The 21,699-nt window shown below is 47.3% G+C and overlaps 1 protein-coding gene across 2 annotated transcripts in view; it reads right to left on the bottom strand.

The window, feature by feature from the left end:
- RUSC1 (RUN and SH3 domain containing 1) overlaps nt 1-21,699 on the bottom strand; it is a 214,487-nt gene that overhangs the window by 48,192 nt on the left and 144,596 nt on the right. For both annotated transcript variants that reach the window (XM_086947408.1, XM_086947407.1), the window contains 3 exons: nt 19,653-19,699; nt 3,062-4,406; nt 1,056-1,184 (listed from right to left, as the gene is read on the bottom strand). In XM_086947408.1, the coding sequence (XP_086803534.1) occupies nt 1,056-1,184; nt 3,062-4,406; nt 19,653-19,699 (1,521 nt within the window). The remainder of the gene's footprint in view (nt 1-1,055; nt 1,185-3,061; nt 4,407-19,652; nt 19,700-21,699) is intronic.

The following is a 21,699-nucleotide window of genomic DNA, read 5'->3' as shown; positions in this document are numbered from 1 at the left end:
TTCTCCATAGTAATCCGTTGTATGCTTTTCTCTGAAATTTCTTCCAAGTGTCTACTTTTGAAAACTTGAAATATACTTTAAAAATCCTACGAAAAACTGAAACACAATGACCTACCTGTTTTAAGTTGAGACCTCAGTGCTGGCCCCAGGTGCCCAGTACAGGATTACAAAAGTAACAAGATCGTACTTTACCTGCAACCTGAATTTTCTCCCATTGAATAACATTGCCAGTTTTACAGTGAAAAGTTTTTAAGTGTGAACTTTTAAAACAGCTTTATATTCCTGGAAATTCACTACAGTAACTAAATCGTTTTTGCTAATCTGGTTTCAGCTTAGACCCCAGGACTGAATCTAGGATCTAGTCCTGGCACTCCTAAAAGTAATCTGTACTGTAATCAACTGTACTTTTGATGATGAAAATCCATTGAGCTTAATGCTAGTGTGTTTAGACTGGTGTTGCCTTCTGCAACCCATATATCTACTGTGTTCACAAACTTTGTTTGTAAAGTAATTACATGAGAATACTCCTATCTAAAAAAGTATATTTTTATGCCTGTTGGTTCTAAAAATAAAACAACTATATCTTTGGATATAAAAACAATTGGCCTGGAGTTCAGTCCTTGAGTGTGTGAAATCCTTTGCTGACTGAGTGTGTACAACAAATGCTTTACACTGCCCTCTGGTACTGCCTTACTGCTCGACCAAGGTCAGTTCTGACTTTAACCTCTGTTATACCTTTGGGGTTTGTGGACTCTATACACACTGTACTTCATTATAGTCCAGTATATATATAGAGCCACTTTCTCGCACACTTCCAGTCTACAAAACGCCCCACAATGTGACAGTCCAAGTCCCTTCTAGCCCTGACCATACTCCCAAACAATAATACTGGCATAAGTAATCGATAATGGGATTTCCTTTCGTCTCTCAGTTGGAATCCCACATGCGCATTTGGATTTTTACATCCCCCTACACAAGTGTGTTGGATAGTCTGTGCTTCCTGGAGCAGAGCATTTGAAAGGGTTGGGTTATTATGTCCTTATATGGTGCCATACCTTACTGGCTTTGGGACACCCTCTGGCACTTTGCTAGACTCTTCTTGTGGGACATTCCTCTCAGGCGGCACCACTTTCCTCACCAACTCCAGGACATCCATATTTGGGGGTAACCAACTGGAGGGTCTCCTGTAACGGAAGAAAGTAGAGATATGTAACTTCCAACAATTAAACTAGAATAAATTGTACTGTACTGCTACAGGTACGCATCTTGCCCACGGGACAGCACCCAGCAGAGGTGAAAGGAACCCACCAGACCTGGGTGGATTCATGTACCAGCTCTCAAAAGAGGGGAGGGTCATAGTACAGACACCTAGTAAAGGGGGCATATCCACAAAAAAAGTCTACAGGGCTGGTAGATTGATAATTTGTGTTAACAGATGGATGAAGTAATGGAGGTGGATGCATGGAACTGCACCCAATAGATGAGGCGAGTACAGGGTAAAACTTTGGTACGTGAACTGGATACATACAACAGTCCAACAATGGGGAGGGAGTGCATAGGATAGCCTTTAGCAAAGATGGTGGCGATACCACAATGTGTGAACCAAGTAAGGCAACAGAGAAAGTCTTCCACAGAGGGCCTCTAGGGGAAATAGCAGCTGTTCTTGTATGCAATACAGTGGGCATGTGTATTGCATACATGTTACACTATGTTTAAAGTGTTCTGCTCTGTTCTAAAGGGAGAAGCAGCTTGGTGTCCACACTGTGTATGTGTTATCTGCTTTCCTTCTGGGTTCTAGTGTAGGTTATGTCCCAGAATGCTGATTCTGTCAGTGTGAAATATATGACTTTCAGGAGGAGTATGCAGGACTGGTCCAGATGGTGACAAATCAGTTCTTTGAGTGTGATGTATTACGGTCATATCTACAAATGCGGAACATAATGAAGAAAACTGCTTTTCATACAGTCTTGCCCATCTAACTGGGAAATCAGTGCTGTTGCCTCCTCATGGGTCTGAGATGGAATCTGACCCAAACTGATTCTTGCTCATCAGTCTGCCCTAACGGGGACCCAACTTGACACACGAGAACGAGGTGAATCCATCCTACATACATGTTCACCTGCTCCAGAAGTCACAGAATGAAGGTCCAGTGCACATGTTGCCGACACTGAAGAGATTCTGGTCTTCTCCTGTCAGCTCAGATCATGTGTAGTGCAGGAAAAACATTTTAACTGGTAGACTCAATGTTTGTACGGTAAAGTCAGGAACCAAATTCACTCTGGGCGTCAATCAAAATATATATATGTTGTAACGGAGTTCCTCCTGAGAGCCACTTTTAAGAAGTGTTCTATCCCCTCCTGCGGTGATGCATACAATCGCAAATAAATGCATGCTTTGAGTAGGAGATAAGGGAACACTTCTTAATAGTAATTCTGCTCTTGATGCTAGACACCAGATGAGAGGTATATTTTCACTCTCTTCATCACCAAAGTTCGAGAAAGAAGGACTTGCTTTCAGATGGCCTGCAGTTTGAAATGCTGTAGTAGACAGGGTGCCTCTGGTTTGTTTGATCTGTGGCATGGTATCCACTTGTGGAACACTTCCACGTTCATTCCAATAATTTTGGTTACAAAATCACCCTAGTTACATTTTCTTAGCCAGATATGGATTCTGTTCTGAATGGATTAAAGTGTTGGTGAGATTTACGGTACATCAAGACCTTTTTGACTAATTTTTTCAATCTTACTTTGCACCTAAAGAAGTTTGCAGCTCTGTTAAAATAAATCTATATTGCAATCGCCATCTTTAGTGTGTCTGATTTCCGGTTTCTTGTACCAATATGGGGTTTACCAGGTACAAAGGTATTCTCTCAGTTTCAGCAACTTAGAATTAAAGAATTCTTTGTGGCCAAATCTTGAGTGGTGAAGAAAGTAAGAGGGAAAACAGCAGACCAGATAGGGTAAGAAGTAACTAAACAGAAATAGGGTGAGAATGTATGTGCTTCACCTAAAACAAATATGCCTGTACCTGTTTTGTGCAAGAAACCCATCTCTCAACTTACCTAGACTTAACTCCATTTGTTTCCACATCATTAGGGGATCGTTTGGTTGATGAACATGGTGCCCCAAACAAATGTCCTAGCCAGATTCCCCTGCCACTGCTGGGGGATTCAGCTTCTCTATGATGGGGATCTTTGTGCGGCCCGGCTTCTGCAACTGTACCCCGATCTTCTTTCACTTGAGAATTCTGTGTCTTGAGCCCTTGAATATTTCTATCAATCTTCGCTTGTGGTCCAGAAACACGTGTCCCTTCATCATGCAATTTGTGAGACCTCTGTGCTCCTCTATCAGATAATTCCTGCGTGAGAGGTGTCTCATAGTCAGATGATTCATGTGATTCATGACACTCTGATGTCTCATGCCGAGATGTTTCCTGGATCCCTGGAGTCTCTTGTTCAGGAGCTTTCTCCAGCCTGGGTTCTTGGTTCCCTTCCTTGTGTGTTTCCTGGTTCTCCTTTTGACCTTGATCAGGTGACTCCTGAGTTTCCGGACCATCTGTTTTTTTTGTCGTTCGGTCCAATGTGGAGTCAGTGTCTCCTGCAGAACCTTTTTCATCTTTTTCTTTTGTATGATTCTTCTCAGGACTCTCAGACTGTTTCTTGTGGTGGGTGACCTTCCAATCTGCTTTTGATTTTTCAGCTGACTGGCTACCAGATGCAGACGGGAACTTGTCCACTGTTGACATCTTTATCTTGGTCCACCTGGAGAAGGGGAATCCCTCACGGTTCAGAGTACTATAGACCTGCGACGCCTGACTCAGTTGGCCCCACCATGTTTTGGGTTTCACATCAGGGTTTTCTCTGCTTTTTTCAGAGGATTTGGGGCACGTCTCCTTTACGGGGACCTTGGGAACCACAGGGCTCTCCTCGCTTCCCACCAATGTGTGAGTCAACTTGTTCCCCCACTGAAGAACCTGTTCAAACGTGTTTTGCAAGGGGCTACTGTTCTGGGTATAAGTGCATTGCTTACTTATTGGTGCTGGATTCTGGAATGGTCTCTGATACTCTGATCCTACGTGGACTGTTCTGTTCTTGACAGCGTGTTCTTGCTGCCGTTTATCATCTTCGCTACATTGTCCAGCGGCTGCCTGTCGAGGGCTACAGCCCTCGTCTTGTTTCAGACCTGTTGGAGGTGTAAGGCCTTGAGCCTGGCAAGAAGAGGTCCCTGCAGATGGTTGGAGGAGCTTCAAGTTCACGCGGAGATGATGGTGCTCAAAGAGCAGATCCAGGTGAAAGGTTAGGATGGAGAGTGGCTGGAGAACGAGAAGCAGCTCTTCAAAGAGGGAATGGAAGGAGTCCTTGGTAATCGACAAGAAGCCTCCAGGCAAGTAAAGCACTGACAATGTACCTAAAACACCAAATAACAGAAGAAGATCAGTAGAGTTTCTCTTTGGTCATTCTAGTACAGCAGTTCCACCAAATAGCAAAGAGCATGTGTGGAATAGTCTGAGGATCATGGTACCTGTACCAGTTTGTGGTGTCTATAACAGCACAAGGCATCTGTAGAGGTCCCATATAATAAGTTCAGTCTAACAACTTCCCTCTAAGTAAACATCCATGCTTTTAATAACGTCCATGATTCCAAACATGAATATTTTTGCATCAAGGGCATTACTATTCATATTTGTTGATACCCAGTGGTCTGCTTTCTTTCCCCCAATGAGCCCATACTTACCACATTCTACACCACCACTTATCCTTTTGTTGAACCCCTTGTTGCTCTTCATCTTTTTGCATATTTTTTCCATGTCCTCTCCCTTTTATTTTTTTGATAGTGTACTGTGTAAATGTTGCAGGTCATAACTGCCTCAAGCCCATTCCCAAGTGCCAATCTCTCAGTGTTGTGTCACTTTGTCACCACAGCAAAACACAAACTGAAATAAACACAGACTGTAAAAATCTAAGACTCAAAAACACATATTGCCAAAATATCTACCATAAATAAATCTCTTTCTCTACAGAAATATCAAACTGTCTTAAATTCCTACATCCAATCTAAGTTACTCCTTATCTAGTGTAGTCCACGGCTAATTTGCTATTTGTACTCCAGTCCTTGCATACTTAAAGGGAAGAACTTGATAGTGAGGTTAGGTGCTTGGTTGGGATATTTATGCAAGGTATATATATTTGGTAACTCTTTATATGTTTAATAATAATAAATAAATAAATAAATCTTTATTCGGAAGCGGTAGTAACCATAGAAGATACAATCATGCAATAGAAAAATCATCATTACAAATTCAATTAAAAGTTCAGATAAAACACAACTCTTGGTCACGGGTGATTAAAAAGGGGGGAGAGAAAGACAATGCAAAAATACAGACAGCCATTCAATGGTCAGTCGGGTCTAGATAATCTTGATCTATAGGCAGCCGCAAAAAATGTGTCATTGCAGAAAGAGGGAGTTTATTAGGCAGCAGCTGTGAATACATAAGCGCCACTCTGGCTTGCCTGAACTTCAAGCTTTTTAAAAGGAGGCGAAGAAACTGCCTTCTTGGGAGGGTAAAATATTTGTATAAAAGGACAAAATGTAACATGTCTTGTGGAGACCTAGAGTTGCAGCCATAGGGTCCTCTCGTGTTTGGGAAAACCAAACCAGGTGGAGATACTAGAAGATGGTGAAGCAAGTTAAACCTAAAACGGGTGACTAAAAACATGGTGGTTGCCCTTATAAGGGTAGAGAGGAAGTTTTCTCTACCCTGAACTGTCTTTACCTAGGCATGCACCCTCACTTTTGGTTTCTGGAGCTCAGTGTTTTTGCGGTGGGCACAGGTCTCTTTAAATGCAGTTCTTTCACAATGTTAAGGTCCTGAGGCATTACTAAATCACATGAAATAAAAATATCTGGCCTACCTAGAGCAAAAAAAGGCTCCTCAACATACCGCAACAGGGAATTTTAAAGACATGCTCTAATGACAGGCAGTCTGAAATAATCAGACGATTTAGGTCCTTATTCTCCACAGACCATATTTTTACCTAGCACAACAAAGGCTTAACTGCCACCTAGTCGGCTAAGAAATTGACGCCCAGCTCTTCATGTACTACATAGGAGGGAGAACTTTGAGGGACTTTCAGAATCCGACGCAAAAACTTGTTTTGGGCCACCTGTAGCTTGTGTGCTGGTGTATACCCCCAGACTTTACTACCATATAAAACCTTTGAGGTGCATATAGACTGACACAAATTTAAAATCTTCGCTGGTGCCCATGATCCCTATCTATGGGCGTAGTTGGCAATAGCGCCTATAGATTTGTTCAGGTCCCTCCGCTTGCCCTCCATTAATGTTTTCCAATTTAATTTTTCGTCAACTAGAATTCCCGGACAGGGGAAGGTTGGGAACTGCAATATCCTGCTTTGAAGGTTTTAGACCGTAGACCCCGAGGGCCAACTTCCAAAATGTACGACTTTGTAAAGTTGACTGACAAGGCCAGTCTAGCCATAAAATCAACGAACCTGTCAATGTAAACCTGCAGGCCATAAGTTACTGAGTTGTTAGCATATAGTAACACTGCCAAAGGTTTCCTGCCGACTGTGGGGCAATCAGACTGTAATGCCAGGAGGGCAGCTTCTAAACCATCAATGTAAATGGTGAATAAAAAAGGAACTAGGGTTGCAGCCTTGGCGAACCCCCCTGGTGCAATTAAAATTTTCAGTCCAAATGGATAACCCACTGTTACGGGTTGATGTGGTGACATAAGAGAGGTCTTGATGTGTCCGTAAAGCAGGGACTATTAATAATCTGGCAGAAAAGTGTAGAGTCCCTCAGTTCGCTAGCTTTGGTTAGATCAGCCCATGCCTGTTATTGTAATTGGTTCCTCCAGTCTTTCAGGAACCCCTTATAGTTTCGACAGTAGTTTGCCACCCATTCCCTGTCACAGGGAGACTGCTTCAGGGCTTTCTTCAGATGCCGGAGGGCCCAGGAGCACTTGGAGTTAAACCATGAGGGATGCTTCGGGTTATGACCATCGATTATAGACCAGAAACTAACTGAGAGATGGAGGCAAAAGAACTTAAAAGATCCTCGCCAGGCGCTAAAGGGTCCATATAAGTAAGTATATCCTGCTGGCATTCTGTTAAAAAACTGTGATTAAAAGCCTTGGCGTCTATTTGAAACCAGCGGAAACACCTCCCTGGTCAGTGGGGATAAAGCTCCCAGGGGCAGTCGGGGGCCCTCCGAATGGTTCCCTACCCCCTCCATAGACCGGGACAAAGGGTTATGGTCACCGTAGGGACTTTGTATGATGTTGAAGGAAACAGGAGGCCAAGCTGTGCAAGGGCCTCCAAGGCCTTATATAATGGGGTGTGGAGCTAGAATTACAGAAGGCTCAAGGGACCTTTAAGTATATCATAAAGTATCAGTAATATATTGAGTGTTATCTACAGATTACAGAGATTTGATGGCGTTTAGTCAGATTCAGTACGAGTTGCTTTTTTCACATTGTGTTTATAACGTTGTTACCGGCTTAACAGCCCGATAGCTAGATGATAGTTTGAGCTAGACCAGCTTCCTCAGCTAAGTGTGAAATCGATTAGCATAGACGTAATGGCCATGTAGAAAAGAAACCTCAGATAATTGCCCTGATAAAGTCCCTATAAGGGATGAAACGTATTTGCTGGGTCTGCCAAAGTGAAGTCATGTTTTTGAATTGAATAAAAAGATCTTAAGATAACGCAAGATGCTTGCTGATTTACTCTTAAATAAAGGTATACACGATTGGTAAGACATAAAAGAGTGATTACAGCTGCTAAATCAAATTGCCAGTGAAAAGAATATAAGTACATTGTTGCCTCCTACTTATGAAAAAAAGTTTTGTTCTGGATTGTTCTGGATTGGAGTTCTGGGAGCAGTGTGAACTCTAGGAGTTGGCACAGAACTATGGGATTGAGTGGAACTTTGGCCTGTGAAATTCAAGGATCCCTACTGCTACGGCTGGAAAAACGTATGAATAATCATGTTAAACATTTCATGGTGACCAGTGTAAACGAATCACTTATATGTAAAAGAAAAAGAGAGCTAAAAAGATTAATTAACAGAAGTTCATAAACAAATTTGTGCCAGTGAGTGCAATCCGTATTATGGGGTCGGGTGTCCACAGATTCAGAAGACCTGGGCCCACATTGCAACAAAAATATTCAGCTTTCATGAATAGATTGTTGATTAAACAATAATGGTGGTTATATTTCATGATTTCTGAAGCCACTCCTGCAAAGTTCAGCTGACACAGGGACAGGAATGCACTTAATATGATCATGACTTGATTCGCTGTCACAAGCCCCCTGCTGATTAAACAGTGCAGAGACTGCTATTATGATGGCATTAGGTTAGAGAAATCTGCAAAATATTTCAGATTATACTTTTTTTCACTTAACAACACAGTTAAGGTTATGGTTATGATATAAACAAAACAGGTGATGGACAGAATGTGGATCAATGTCACACATTCACCCCAGTCCAAAGATCTGGGCCCAAATCCATCGTTTTTTTGCACTCCACACCACCCTGGGTTAGACAATGGCGATATGCAAATCAGCTCTGACCCTGTGCCCCATGGGAACAGTCCAGTCCGAACTACAAAAGCCATGTCCTTCCCAGAACGGAATCAAGCATCCGAGGACCGGACCGGTTTCGAGGTAACACCTCTAATCAGCCCGGCTAGCTTGACTCCAGTGGTGTGGAGTGCCTGGGACCCACGTCTGAGCATCCCCAGCGCACTTATGGCGGCAATTGCAAACAAAACAGGTGATGGACAGAATGTGGATCAATGTCACACATTCACCCCAGTCCAAAGATCTGGGCCCAAATCCATCGTTTATTTGCACTCCACACCACCCTGGGTTAGACAATGGCGATATGCAAATCAGCTCTGACCCTGTGCCCCATGGGAACAGTCCAGTCCGAACTACAAAAGCCATATCCTTCCCAGAACGGAATCAAGCATCCGAGGACCGGACCGGTTTCGAGGTAACACCTCTCATCAGCCCGGCTAGCTTGACTCCAGTTGTGTGGAGTGCCTGGGACCCACGTCTGAGCATCCCCAGCGCACTTATGGCGGCAATTGCAAACAAAACAGGTGATGAACAGAATGTGGATCAATGTCACACATTCACCCCAGTCCAAAGATCTGGGCCCAAATCCATCGTTTTTTTGCACTCCACACCACCCTGGGTTAGACAATGGCGATATGCAAATCAGCTCTGACCCTGTGCCCCATGGGAACAGTCCAGTCCGAACTACAAAAGCCATGTCCTTCCCAGAACGGAATCAAGCATCCGAGGACCGGACCGGTTTCGAGGTAACACCTCTCATCAGCCCGGCTAGCTTGACTCCAGTGGTGTGGAGTGCCTGGGACCCACGTCTGAGCATCCCCAGCGCACTTATGGCGGCAATTGCAAACAAAGCAGGTGATGGACAGAATGTGGATCAATGTCACACATTCACCCCAGTCCAAAGATCTGGGCCCAAATCCATCGTTTTTTTGCACTCCACACCACCCTGGGTTAGACAATGGCGATATGCAAATCAGCTCTGACCCTGTGCCCCATGGGAACAGTCCAGTCCGAACTACAAAAGCCATGTCCTTCCCAGAACGGAATCAAGCATCCGAGGACCGGACCGGTTTCGAGGTAACACCTCTCATCAGCCCGGCTAGCTTGACTCCAGTGGTGTGGAGTGCCTGGGACCAACGTCTGAGCATCCCCAGCGCACTTATGGCGGCAATTGCAAACAAAACAGGTGATGGACAGAATTTGGATCAATGACACACATTCACCCCAGTCCAAAGATCTGGGCCCAAATCCATCGTTTTTTTGCACTCCACACCACCCTGGGTTAGACAATGGCGATATGCAAATCAGCTCTGACCCTGTGCCCCATGGGAACAGTCCAGTCCGAACTACAAAAGCCATGTCCTTCCCAGAACGGAATCAAGCATCCGAGGACCGGACCGGTTTCGAGGTAACACCTCTCATCAGCCCGGCTAGCTTGACTCCAGTGGTGTGGAGTGCCTGGGACCCACGTCTGAGCATCCCCAGCGCACTTATGGCGGCAATTGCAAACAAAACAGGTGATGGACAGAATGTGGATCAATGTCACACATTCACCCCAGTCCAAAGATCTGGGCCCAAATCCATCGTTTTTTGCACTCCACACCACCCTGGGTTAGACAATGGCGATATGCAAATCAGCTTTGACCCTGTGCCCCATGGGAACAGTCCAGTCCGAACTACAAAAGCCATGTCCTTCCCAGAACGGAATCAAGCATCCGAGGACCGGACCGGTTTCGAGGTAACACCTCTCATCAGCCCGGCTAGCTTGACTCCAGTGGTGTGGAGTGCCTGGGACCCACGTCTGAGCATCCCCAGCGCACTTATGGTGGCAATTGCAAACAAAACAGGTGATGGACAGAATGTGGATCAATGTCACACATTCACCCCAGTCCAAAGATCTGGGCCCAAATCCATCGTTTTTTTGCACTCCACACCACCCTGGGTTAGACAATGGCGATATGCAAATCAGCTCTGACCCTGTGCCCCATGGGAACAGTCCAGTCCGAACTACAAAAGCCATGTCCTTCCCAGAACGGAATCAAGATCCGAGGACCGGACCGGTTTCGAGGTAACACCTCTCATCAGCCCGGCTAGCTTGACTCCAGTGGTGTGGAGTGCCTGGGACCCACGTCTGAGCATCCCCAGCGCACTTATGGCGGCAATTGCAAACAAAACAGGTGATGGACAGAATGTGGATCAATGTCACACATTCACCCCAGTCCAAAGATCTGGGCCCAAATCCATCGTTTTTTTGCACTCCACACCACCCTGGGTTAGACAATGGCGATATGCAAATCAGCTCTGACCCTGTGCCCCATGGGAACAGTCCAGTCCGAACTACAAAAGCCATGTCCTTCCCAGAACGGAATCAAGCATCCGAGGACCGGACCGGTTTCGAGGTAACACCTCTCATCAGCCCGGCTAGCTTGACTCCAGTGGTGTGGAGTGCCTGGGACCCACGTCTGAGCATCCCCAGCGCACTTATGGCGGCAATTGCAAACAAAACAGGTAATGGACAGAATGTGGATCAATGTCACACATTCACCCCAGTCCAAAGATCTGGGCCCAAATCCATCGTTTTTTTGCACTCCACACCACCCTGGGTTAGACAATGGCGATATGCAAATCAGCTCTGACCCTGTGCCCCATGGGAACAGTCCAGTCCGAACTACAAAAGCCATGTCCTTCCCAGAACGGAATCAAGCATCCGAGGACCGGACCGGTTTCGAGGTAACACCTCTCATCAGCCCGGCTAGCTTGACTCCAGTTGTGTGGAGTGCCTGGGACCCACGTCTGAGCATCCCCAGCGCACTTATGGCGGCAATTGCAAACAAAACAGGTGATGGACAGAATGTGGATCAATGTCACACATTCACCCCAGTCCAAAGATCTGGGCCCAAATCCATCGTTTTTTTGCACTCCACACCACCCTGGGTTAGACAATGGCGATATGCAAATCAGCTCTGACCCTGTGCCCCATGGGAACAGTCCAGTCCGAACTACAAAAGCCATGTCCTTCCCAGAACGGAATCAAGCATCCGAGGACCGGACCGGTTTCGAGGTAACACCTCTCATCAGCCCGGCTAGCTTGACTCCAGTGGTGTGGAGTGCCTGGGACCAACGTCTGAGCATCCCCAGCGCACTTATGGCGGCAATTGCAAACAAAACAGGTGATGGACAGAATTTGGATCAATGACACACATTCACCCCAGTCCAAAGATCTGGGCCCAAATCCATCGTTTTTTTGCACTCCACACCACCCTGGGTTAGACAATGGCGATATGCAAATCAGCTCTGACCCTGTGCCCCATGGGAACAGTCCAGTCCGAACTACAAAAGCCATGTCCTTCCCAGAACGGAATCAAGCATCCGAGGACCGGACCGGTTTCGAGGTAACACCTCTCATCAGCCCGGCTAGCTTGACTCCAGTGGTGTGGAGTGCCTGGGACCCACGTCTGAGCATCCCCAGCGCACTTATGGCGGCAATTGCAAACAAAACAGGTGATGGACAGAATGTGGATCAATGTCACACATTCACCCCAGTCCAAAGATCTGGGCCCAAATCCATCGTTTTTTTGCACTCCACACCACCCTGGGTTAGACAATGGCGATATGCAAATCAGCTCTGACCCTGTGCCCCATGGGAACAGTCCAGTCCGAACTACAAAAGCCATGTCCTTCCCAGAACGGAATCAAGCATCCGAGGACCGGACCGGTTTCGAGGTAACACCTCTCATCAGCCCGGCTAGCTTGACTCCAGTGGTGTGGAGTGCCTGGGACCCACGTCTGAGCATCCCCAGCGCACTTATGGCGGCAATTGCAAACAAAACAGGTGATGGACAGAATGTGGATCAATGTCACACATTCACCCCAGTCCAAAGATCTGGGCCCAAATCCATCGTTTTTTTGCACTCCACACCACCCTGGGTTAGACAATGGCGATATGCAAATCAGCTTTGACCCTGTGCCCCATGGGAACAGTCCAGTCCGAACTACAAAAGCCATGTCCTTCCCAGAACGGAATCAAGCATCCGAGGACCGGACCGGTTTCGAGGTAACACCTCTCATCAGCCCGGCTAGCTTGACTCCAGTGGTGTGGAGTGCCTGGGACCCACGTCTGAGCATCCCCAGCGCACTTATGGCGGCAATTGCAAACAAAACAGGTGATGGACAGAATGTGGATCAATGTCACACATTCACCCCAGTACAAAGATCTGGGCCCAAATCCATCGTTTTTTTGCACTCCACACCACCCTGGGTTAGACAATGGCGATATGCAAATCAGCTCTGACCCTGTGCCCCATGGGAACAGTCCAGTCCGAACTACAAAAGCCATGTCCTTCCCGGAACGGAATCAAGATCCGAGGACCGGACCGGTTTCGAGGTAACACCTCTCATTAGGCCCGGCTAGCTTGACTCCAGTGGTGTGGAGTGCCTGGGACCCACGTCTGAGCATCCCCAGCGCACTTATGGCGGCAATTGCAAACAAAACAGGTGATGGACAGAATGTGGATCAATGTCACACATTCACCCCAGTCCAAAGATCTGGGCCCAAATCCATCGTTTTTTTGCACTCCACACCACCCTGGGTTAGACAATGGCGATATGCAAATCAGCTCTGACCCTGTGCCCCATGGGAACAGTCCAGTCCGAACTACAAAAGCCATGTCCTTCCCAGAACGGAATCAAGCATCCGAGGACCGGACCGGTTTCGAGGTAACACCTCTCATCAGCCCGGCTAGCTTGACTCCAGTTGTGTGGAGTGCCTGGGACCCACGTCTGAGCATCCCCAGCGCACTTATGGCGGCAATTGCAAACAAAACAGGTGATGGACAGAATGTGGATCAATGTCACACATTCACCCCAGTCCAAAGATCTGGGCCCAAATCCATCGTTTTTTTGCACTCCACACCACCCTGGGTTAGACAATGGCGATATGCAAATCAGCTCTGACCCTGTGCCCCATGGGAACAGTCCAGTCCGAACTACAAAAGCCATGTCCTTCCCAGAACGGAATCAAGCATCCGAGGACCGGACCGGTTTCGAGGTAACACCTCTCATCAGCCCGGCTAGCTTGACTCCAGTGGTGTGGAGTGCCTGGGACCAACGTCTGAGCATCCCCAGCGCACTTATGGCGGCAATTGCAAACAAAACAGGTGATGGACAGAATTTGGATCAATGACACACATTCACCCCAGTCCAAAGATCTGGGCCCAAATCCATCGTTTTTTTGCACTCCACACCACCCTGGGTTAGACAATGGCGATATGCAAATCAGCTCTGACCCTGTGCCCCATGGGAACAGTCCAGTCCGAACTACAAAAGCCATGTCCTTCCCAGAACGGAATCAAGCATCCGAGGACCGGACCGGTTTCGAGGTAACACCTCTCATCAGCCCGGCTAGCTTGACTCCAGTGGTGTGGAGTGCCTGGGACCCACGTCTGAGCATCCCCAGCGCACTTATGGCGGCAATTGCAAACAAAACAGGTGATGGACAGAATGTGGATCAATGTCACACATTCACCCCAGTCCAAAGATCTGGGCCCAAATCCATCGTTTTTTTGCACTCCACACCACCCTGGGTTAGACAATGGCGATATGCAAATCAGCTCTGACCCTGTGCCCCATGGGAACAGTCCAGTCCGAACTACAAAAGCCATGTCCTTCCCAGAACGGAATCAAGCATCCGAGGACCGGACCGGTTTCGAGGTAACACCTCTCATCAGCCCGGCTAGCTTGACTCCAGTGGTGTGGAGTGCCTGGGACCCACGTCTGAGCATCCCCAGCGCACTTATGGCGGCAATTGCAAACAAAACAGGTGATGGACAGAATGTGGATCAATGTCACACATTCACCCCAGTCCAAAGATCTGGGCCCAAATCCATCGTTTTTTTGCACTCCACACCACCCTGGGTTAGACAATGGCGATATGCAAATCAGCTTTGACCCTGTGCCCCATGGGAACAGTCCAGTCCGAACTACAAAAGCCATGTCCTTCCCAGAACGGAATCAAGCATCCGAGGACCGGACCGGTTTCGAGGTAACACCTCTCATCAGCCCGGCTAGCTTGACTCCAGTGGTGTGGAGTGCCTGGGACCCACGTCTGAGCATCCCCAGCGCACTTATGGCGGCAATTGCAAACAAAACAGGTGATGGACAGAATGTGGATCAATGTCACACATTCACCCCAGTACAAAGATCTGGGCCCAAATCCATCGTTTTTTTGCACTCCACACCACCCTGGGTTAGACAATGGCGATATGCAAATCAGCTCTGACCCTGTGCCCCATGGGAACAGTCCAGTCCGAACTACAAAAGCCATGTCCTTCCCGGAACGGAATCAAGATCCGAGGACCGGACCGGTTTCGAGGTAACACCTCTCATCAGCCCGGCTAGCTTGACTCCAGTGGTGTGGAGTGCCTGGGACCCACGTCTGAGCATCCCCAGCGCACTCATGGCGGCAATTGCAAACAAAACAGGTAATGGACAGAATGTGGATCAATGTCACACATTCACCCCAGTCCAAAGATCTGGGCCCAAATCCATCGTTTTTTTGCACTCCACACCACCCTGGGTTAGACAATGGCGATATGCAAATCAGCTCTGACCCTGTGCCCCATGGGAACAGTCCAGTCCGAACTACAAAAGCCATGTCCTTCCCAGAACGGAATCAAGCATCCGAGGACCGGACCGGTTTCGAGGTAACACCTCTCATCAGCCCGGCTAGCTTGACTCCAGTTGTGTGGAGTGCCTGGGACCCACGTCTGAGCATCCCCAGCGCACTTATGGCGGCAATTGCAAACAAAACAGGTGATGGACAGAATGTGGATCAATGTCACACATTCACCCCAGTCCAAAGATCTGGGCCCAAATCCATCGTTTTTTTGCACTCCACACCACCCTGGGTTAGACAATGGCGATATGCAAATCAGCTCTGACCCTGTGCCCCATGGGAACAGTCCAGTCCGAACTACAAAAGCCATGTCCTTCCCAGAACGGAATCAAGCATCCGAGGACCGGACCGGTTTCGAGGTAACACCTCTCATCAGCCCGGCTAGCTTGACTCCAGTGGTGTGGAGTGCTTGGGACCAACGTCTGAGCATCCCCAGCGCACTTATGGCGGCAATTGCAAACAAAACAAGTGATGGACAGAATTTGGATCAATGACACACATTCACCCCAGTCCAAAGATCTGGGCCCAAATCCATCGTTTTTTTGCACTCCACACCACCCTGGGTTAGACAATGGCGATATGCAAATCAGCTCTGACCCTGTGCCCCATGGGAACAGTCCAGTCCGAACTACAAAAGCCATGTCCTTCCCAGAACGGAATCAAGCATCCGAGGACCGGACCGGTTTCGAGGTAACACCTCTCATCAGCCCGGCTAGCTTGACTCCAGTGGTGTGGAGTGCCTGGGACCCACGTCTGAGCATCCCCAGCGCACTTATGGCGGCAATTGCAAACAAAACAGGTGATGGACAGAATGTGGATCAATGTCACACATTCACCCCAGTCCAAAGATCTGGGCCCAAATCCATCGTTTTTTTGCACTCCACACCACCCTGGGTTAGACAATGGCGATATGCAAATCAGCTCTGACCCTGTGCCCAATGGGAACAGTCCAGTCCGAACTACAAAAGCCATGTCCTTCCCAGAACGGAATCAAGCATCCGAGGACCGGACCGGTTTCGAGGTAACACCTCTCATCAGCCCGGCTAGCTTGACTCCAGTGGTGTGGAGTGCCTGGGACCCACGTCTGAGCATCCCCAGCGCACTTATGGCGGCAATTGCAAACAAAACAGGTGATGGACAGAATGTGGATCAATGTCACACATTCACCCCAGTCCAAAGATCTGGGCCCAAATCCATCGTTTTTTTGCACTCCACACCACCCTGGGTTAGACAATGGCGATATGCAAATCAGCTTTGACCCTGTGCCCCATGGGAACAGTCCAGTCCGAACTACAAAAGCCATGTCCTTCCCAGAACGGAATCAAGCATCCGAGGACCGGACCGGTTTCGAGGTAACACCTCTCATCAGCCCGGCTAGCTTGACTCCAGTGGTGTGGAGTGCCTGGGACCCACGTCTGAGCATCCCCAGCGCACTTATGGCGGCAATTGCAAACAAAACAGGTGATGGACAGAATGTGGATCAATGTCACACATTCACCCCAGTACAAAGATCTGGGCCCAAATCCATCGTTTTTTTGCACTCCACACCACCCTGGGTTAGACAATGGCGATATGCAAATCAGCTCTGACCCTGTGCCCCATGGGAACAGTCCAGTCCGAACTACAAAAGCCATGTCCTTCCCGGAACGGAATCAAGATCCGAGGACCGGACCGGTTTCGAGGTAACACCTCTCATTAGGCCCGGCTAGCTTGACTCCAGTGGTGTGGAGTGCCTGGGACCCACGTCTGAGCATCCCCAGCGCACTTATGGCGGCAATTGCAAACAAAACAGGTGATGGACAGAATGTGGATCAATGTCACACATTCACCCCAGTCCAAAGATCTGGGCCCAAATCCATCGTTTTTTTGCACTCCACACCACCCTGGGTTAGACAATGGCGATATGCAAATCAGCTCTGACCCTGTGCCCCATGGGAACAGTCCAGTCCGAACTACAAAAGCCATGTCCTTCCCAGAACGGAATCAAGCATCCGAGGACCGGACCGGTTTCGAGGTAACACCTCTCATCAGCCCGGCTAGCTTGACTCCAGTGGTGTGGAGTGCCTGGGACCCACGTCTGAGCATCCCCAGCGCACTTATGGCGGCAATTGCAAACAAAGCAGGTGATGGACAGAATGTGTATCAATGTCACACATTCACCCCAGTCCAAAGATCTGGGCCCAAATCCATCGTTTTTTTGCACTCCACACCACCCTGGGTTAGACAATGGCGATATGCAAATCAGCTCTGACCCTGTGCCCCATGGGAACAGTCCAGTCCGAACTACAAAAGCCATGTCCTTCCCAGAACGGAATCAAGCATCCGAGGACCGGACCGGTTTCGAGGTAACACCTCTCATCAGCCCGGCTAGCTTGACTCCAGTGGTGTGGAGTGCCTGGGACCAACGTCTGAGCATCCCCAGCGCACTTATGGCGGCAATTGCAAACAAAACAGGTGATGGACAGAATTTGGATCAATGACACACATTCACCCCAGTCCAAAGATCTGGGCCCAAATCCATCGTTTTTTTGCACTCCACACCACCCTGGGTTAGACAATGGCGATATGCAAATCAGCTCTGACCCTGTGCCCCATGGGAACAGTCCAGTCCGAACTACAAAAGCCATGTCCTTCCCAGAACGGAATCAAGCATCCGAGGACCGGACCGGTTTCGAGGTAACACCTCTCATCAGCCCGGCTAGCTTGACTCCAGTGGTGTGGAGTGCCTGGGACCCACGTCTGAGCATCCCCAGCGCACTTATGGCGGCAATTGCAAACAAAACAGGTGATGGACAGAATGTGGATCAATGTCACACATTCACCCCAGTCCAAAGATCTGGGCCCAAATCCATCGTTTTTTTGCACTCCACACACCCTGGGTTAGACAATGGCGATATGCAAATCAGCTCTGACCCTGTGCCCCATGGGAACAGTCCAGTCCGAACTACAAAAGCCATGTCCTTCCCAGAACGGAATCAAGCATCCGAGGACCGGACCGGTTTCGAGGTAACACCTCTCATCAGCCCGGCTAGCTTGACTCCAGTGGTGTGGAGTGCCTGGGACCCACGTCTGAGCATCCCCAGCGCACTTATGGCGGCAATTGCAAACAAAACAGGTGATGGACAGAATGTGGATCAATGTCACACATTCACCCCAGTCCAAAGATCTGGGCCCAAATCCATCGTTTTTTTGCACTCCACACCACCCTGGGTTAGACAATGGCGATATGCAAATCAGCTCTGACCCTGTGCCCCATGGGAACCGTCCAGTCCGAACTACAAAAGCCATGTCCTTCCCAGAACGGAATCAAGCATCCGAGGACCGGACCGGTTTCGAGGTAACACCTCTCATCAGCCCAGCTAGCTTGACTCCAGTGGTGTGGAGTGCCTGGGACCCACGTCTGAGCATCCCCAGCGCACTTATGGCGGCAATTGCAAACAAAACAGGTGATGGACAGAATGTGGATCAATGTCACACATTGATTCCGTTCTGGGAAGGACATGGCTTTTGTAGTTCGGACTGGACTGTTCCCATGGGGCACAGGGTCAGAGCTGATTTGCATATCGCCATTGTCTAACCCAGGGTGGTGTGGAGTGCAAAAAAACGATGGATTTGGGCCCAGATCTTCGGACTGGGGTGAGTGTGTGACATTGATCCACACTCGGTCCATCACCTGTTTTGTTTGCATGGTTATGATATAAGACCAAAAACACCTGACATTAATGAGTTATGATTGGTTGCGTTTCATAGCTGGTACACATGCCATGATTCACACACCAAATGCAATGCTCATGTCCTCGCCCTTCCAGTAGTTCATGACTTCATAAATAAGAAAAATGTTCGAAATAGTGACACCACGTGTTACCTAGCCATTAACATTATAAGTGGCCCAACTATGGACACAGCATAACACCTCTGTGGATGTGTTGCAATTTAAAGACGTGGTGTGAAGTACTTTAAGACATTGTTAAAAATATGTTGAGGTTATGAGCATTGTATTTGGTATATAAGTTATGGTTTGCATGGCACGAATGCAAGCTATGGTTGGAGCAGCTAACCTTATCTGTAGAATTTCAGGCGTTTTTGGTTTTTACATCATAACAATAAATTAACTATTTTAAAGTGAATTTTGTTTTTTTTAAACATACATTATGGTGTTATACCCCAAGCTAACCATAACTTCATATTACCTGTATGTTTTTTAGATGCTAAAATGTTTTATTTTAACTAGTGGTGGTAAATAATGATGCACCTGTATCTGTTGTACCAAAACCTCAGTTAGAGGGCCAATAATTATTTTGACTGGCATACGTACATATATATGTGCACATATATGCATGTACGAGTTCACAGTCACTCCATTCCATGGATTACCTGAATTTTCCTGCAGGTGCGAAACCCAGAAATCCAAGAGTTTGGCGCTGAAAAGAGAAAAAGAGGAGAACATGATGAAACCAGGATTGAACCAAAAGGAAGAAAATCCATAATCGCACAAAGCGCATTGACTTCCCTTGGGATGGCTGTCTGACAACCCCTTAGCCCTAGCAGCCTACCCATCACTGGCACAGGACACTCAGCCACTTAATAATATGTATTCCGAATGGTACCCAACTAGAATTGGAAGTTTTGGCCATGGCAAATGGGCCAGGCAGGGATCCAATAGGCCCACTCACCGCTGCCTCTGACAGAAGCATTGTCCTACATCTATCCACAGACAAAGACATAAAAATGGGAGTGAACATGTGGCCACCGTACAGTTTCCGCCCCCAACTTCCCTGGTTTAAATCTCCTTGCAGACATTGAAACTTAGACAAAAAGTTCAATGACGGGAGTGTTTGCTAGGAGTTTCAATTGATAACGTTGAAAATATGGCCACTGACTGCCAGAGTGAGGAACAGGATAGAACTTCATATTAAATTGACTGGTCTCTATCAATTTCAAAAAGGGCCAAAGAGGAAATGTTTACGACTTTAACAATTCTACACAGTACTACAAATGTAACCAAATGTTACTTTAGCAGATAAAATGCTGCTTGATTACTTAAATACATAATTAATGTGTTTTAAAACAAACTAGCAACCCCTTAATTATACACACAAACCATTTAATCGTAAGCTAACAATTTGAATACTTTTTTTACACTATTAATATTTGTTAATACGTAGAGGAATGACACCAATGATAATTTTACATTTAAAATCTGGGCCTCTGAAAATTCTGTACAATAAGGTGGCTTACAGAAATGTAAAAGAAGTAGAATAAATTAAAGCCCACTGACTCCCATCTCCTCCAGATGAGAGCAGCAGAAGTAAGTACAAAGAGTACAGGGTCATAGGTATTTTCTCACTGAGTTGTCGTTGCTTATAGTTTCATGGTTCTATCAAACTTGTCAATTGTCATAGTTCCCCATCTTTATAGAGTGATACCATTTGTCTTCCCATTACAAAGTAATGTCGGTCGTTCACAGCGTGCCACTTGGGCCGTTCAATGTCCACTGTCTCCCTGATCATCGAATGATGCTAGGAGTTGGGCTGGTGGTCTATTTCAAATGTCTTGCAAGTACCATTCAGGCTGTCACCAGAAAGAGAAATATTAATCACCATCTAATGTTATGTTTGGAAAATGTATAAAGCGCATGGCAACCCGAAGACATCCCAGCACTGTTGAGCAACACAGAGCTGTGACCGCAGGCTCCTCAGGAGTTAGTTTACGAACAGGAAGGTTCTGAGCCGTTTCCTAAAGGGCAGTTAATCCTGCATTTCTAGCTTGAAACCAAAAAAAGTATAAAGGTGCTCAGACATAGGGAAGCCTAGAATGACGTAAAAGGCTGCCAATACCATCATCTCCTACCAATGTATCCTTAACTTATGGGCAGCTCACCAAATGTGGAGGGGCGGGCCAAACCCCATACTGTCTTCGGCATTGTGTTTATGGATAGAACCCGAAAACATCTTTGTCAGGGTATCGGGGGGGGGGGTCACATAACAGCGCATCATACGCTTCCAGAAGATTCTCTGTGTTGGATGGGTGTATTGAGTCTCAAGACACCCCGCCAAAGGATTTCTCAACAATTTCTTGGTATATCTTATCAAGTGAAATTTTGCACTTTTCCTTGTATTTTGATGTTGGCGCTTCAGTGGGGCAGTGATCAGTTTAGGCAACCTCTACTTAAAATGCCATATCCCTGTAAAAGAGGTGATCACTGCTTCAAAGGATGTTTTTTGTCTCACTACAACCCTCTAAATGTGAGGCATCGCCCAGTGTCCAAGCTGTTGGTAATGGTAACATTCAATCTCCATCGTTCAAAATGCATTTGAACAATAAAGAATGTAATCAGTACCCTCGATACACATCTGCTAATCAAGGACAGTCAACCAGCCATAGTGCCATGTATGGCTACCAGGGTGCTAATGATCCGTCT

The sequence above is a fragment of the Lissotriton vulgaris genome, chromosome 12 (genome assembly GCF_964263255.1).
Source record: "Lissotriton vulgaris chromosome 12, aLisVul1.2, whole genome shotgun sequence".
Classification (NCBI taxonomy): Eukaryota; Metazoa; Chordata; class Amphibia; order Caudata; family Salamandridae; genus Lissotriton; species Lissotriton vulgaris.
Note: the sequence above shows the minus strand (reverse complement) of the source record. Positions and strands in the feature narration are given on the sequence as shown.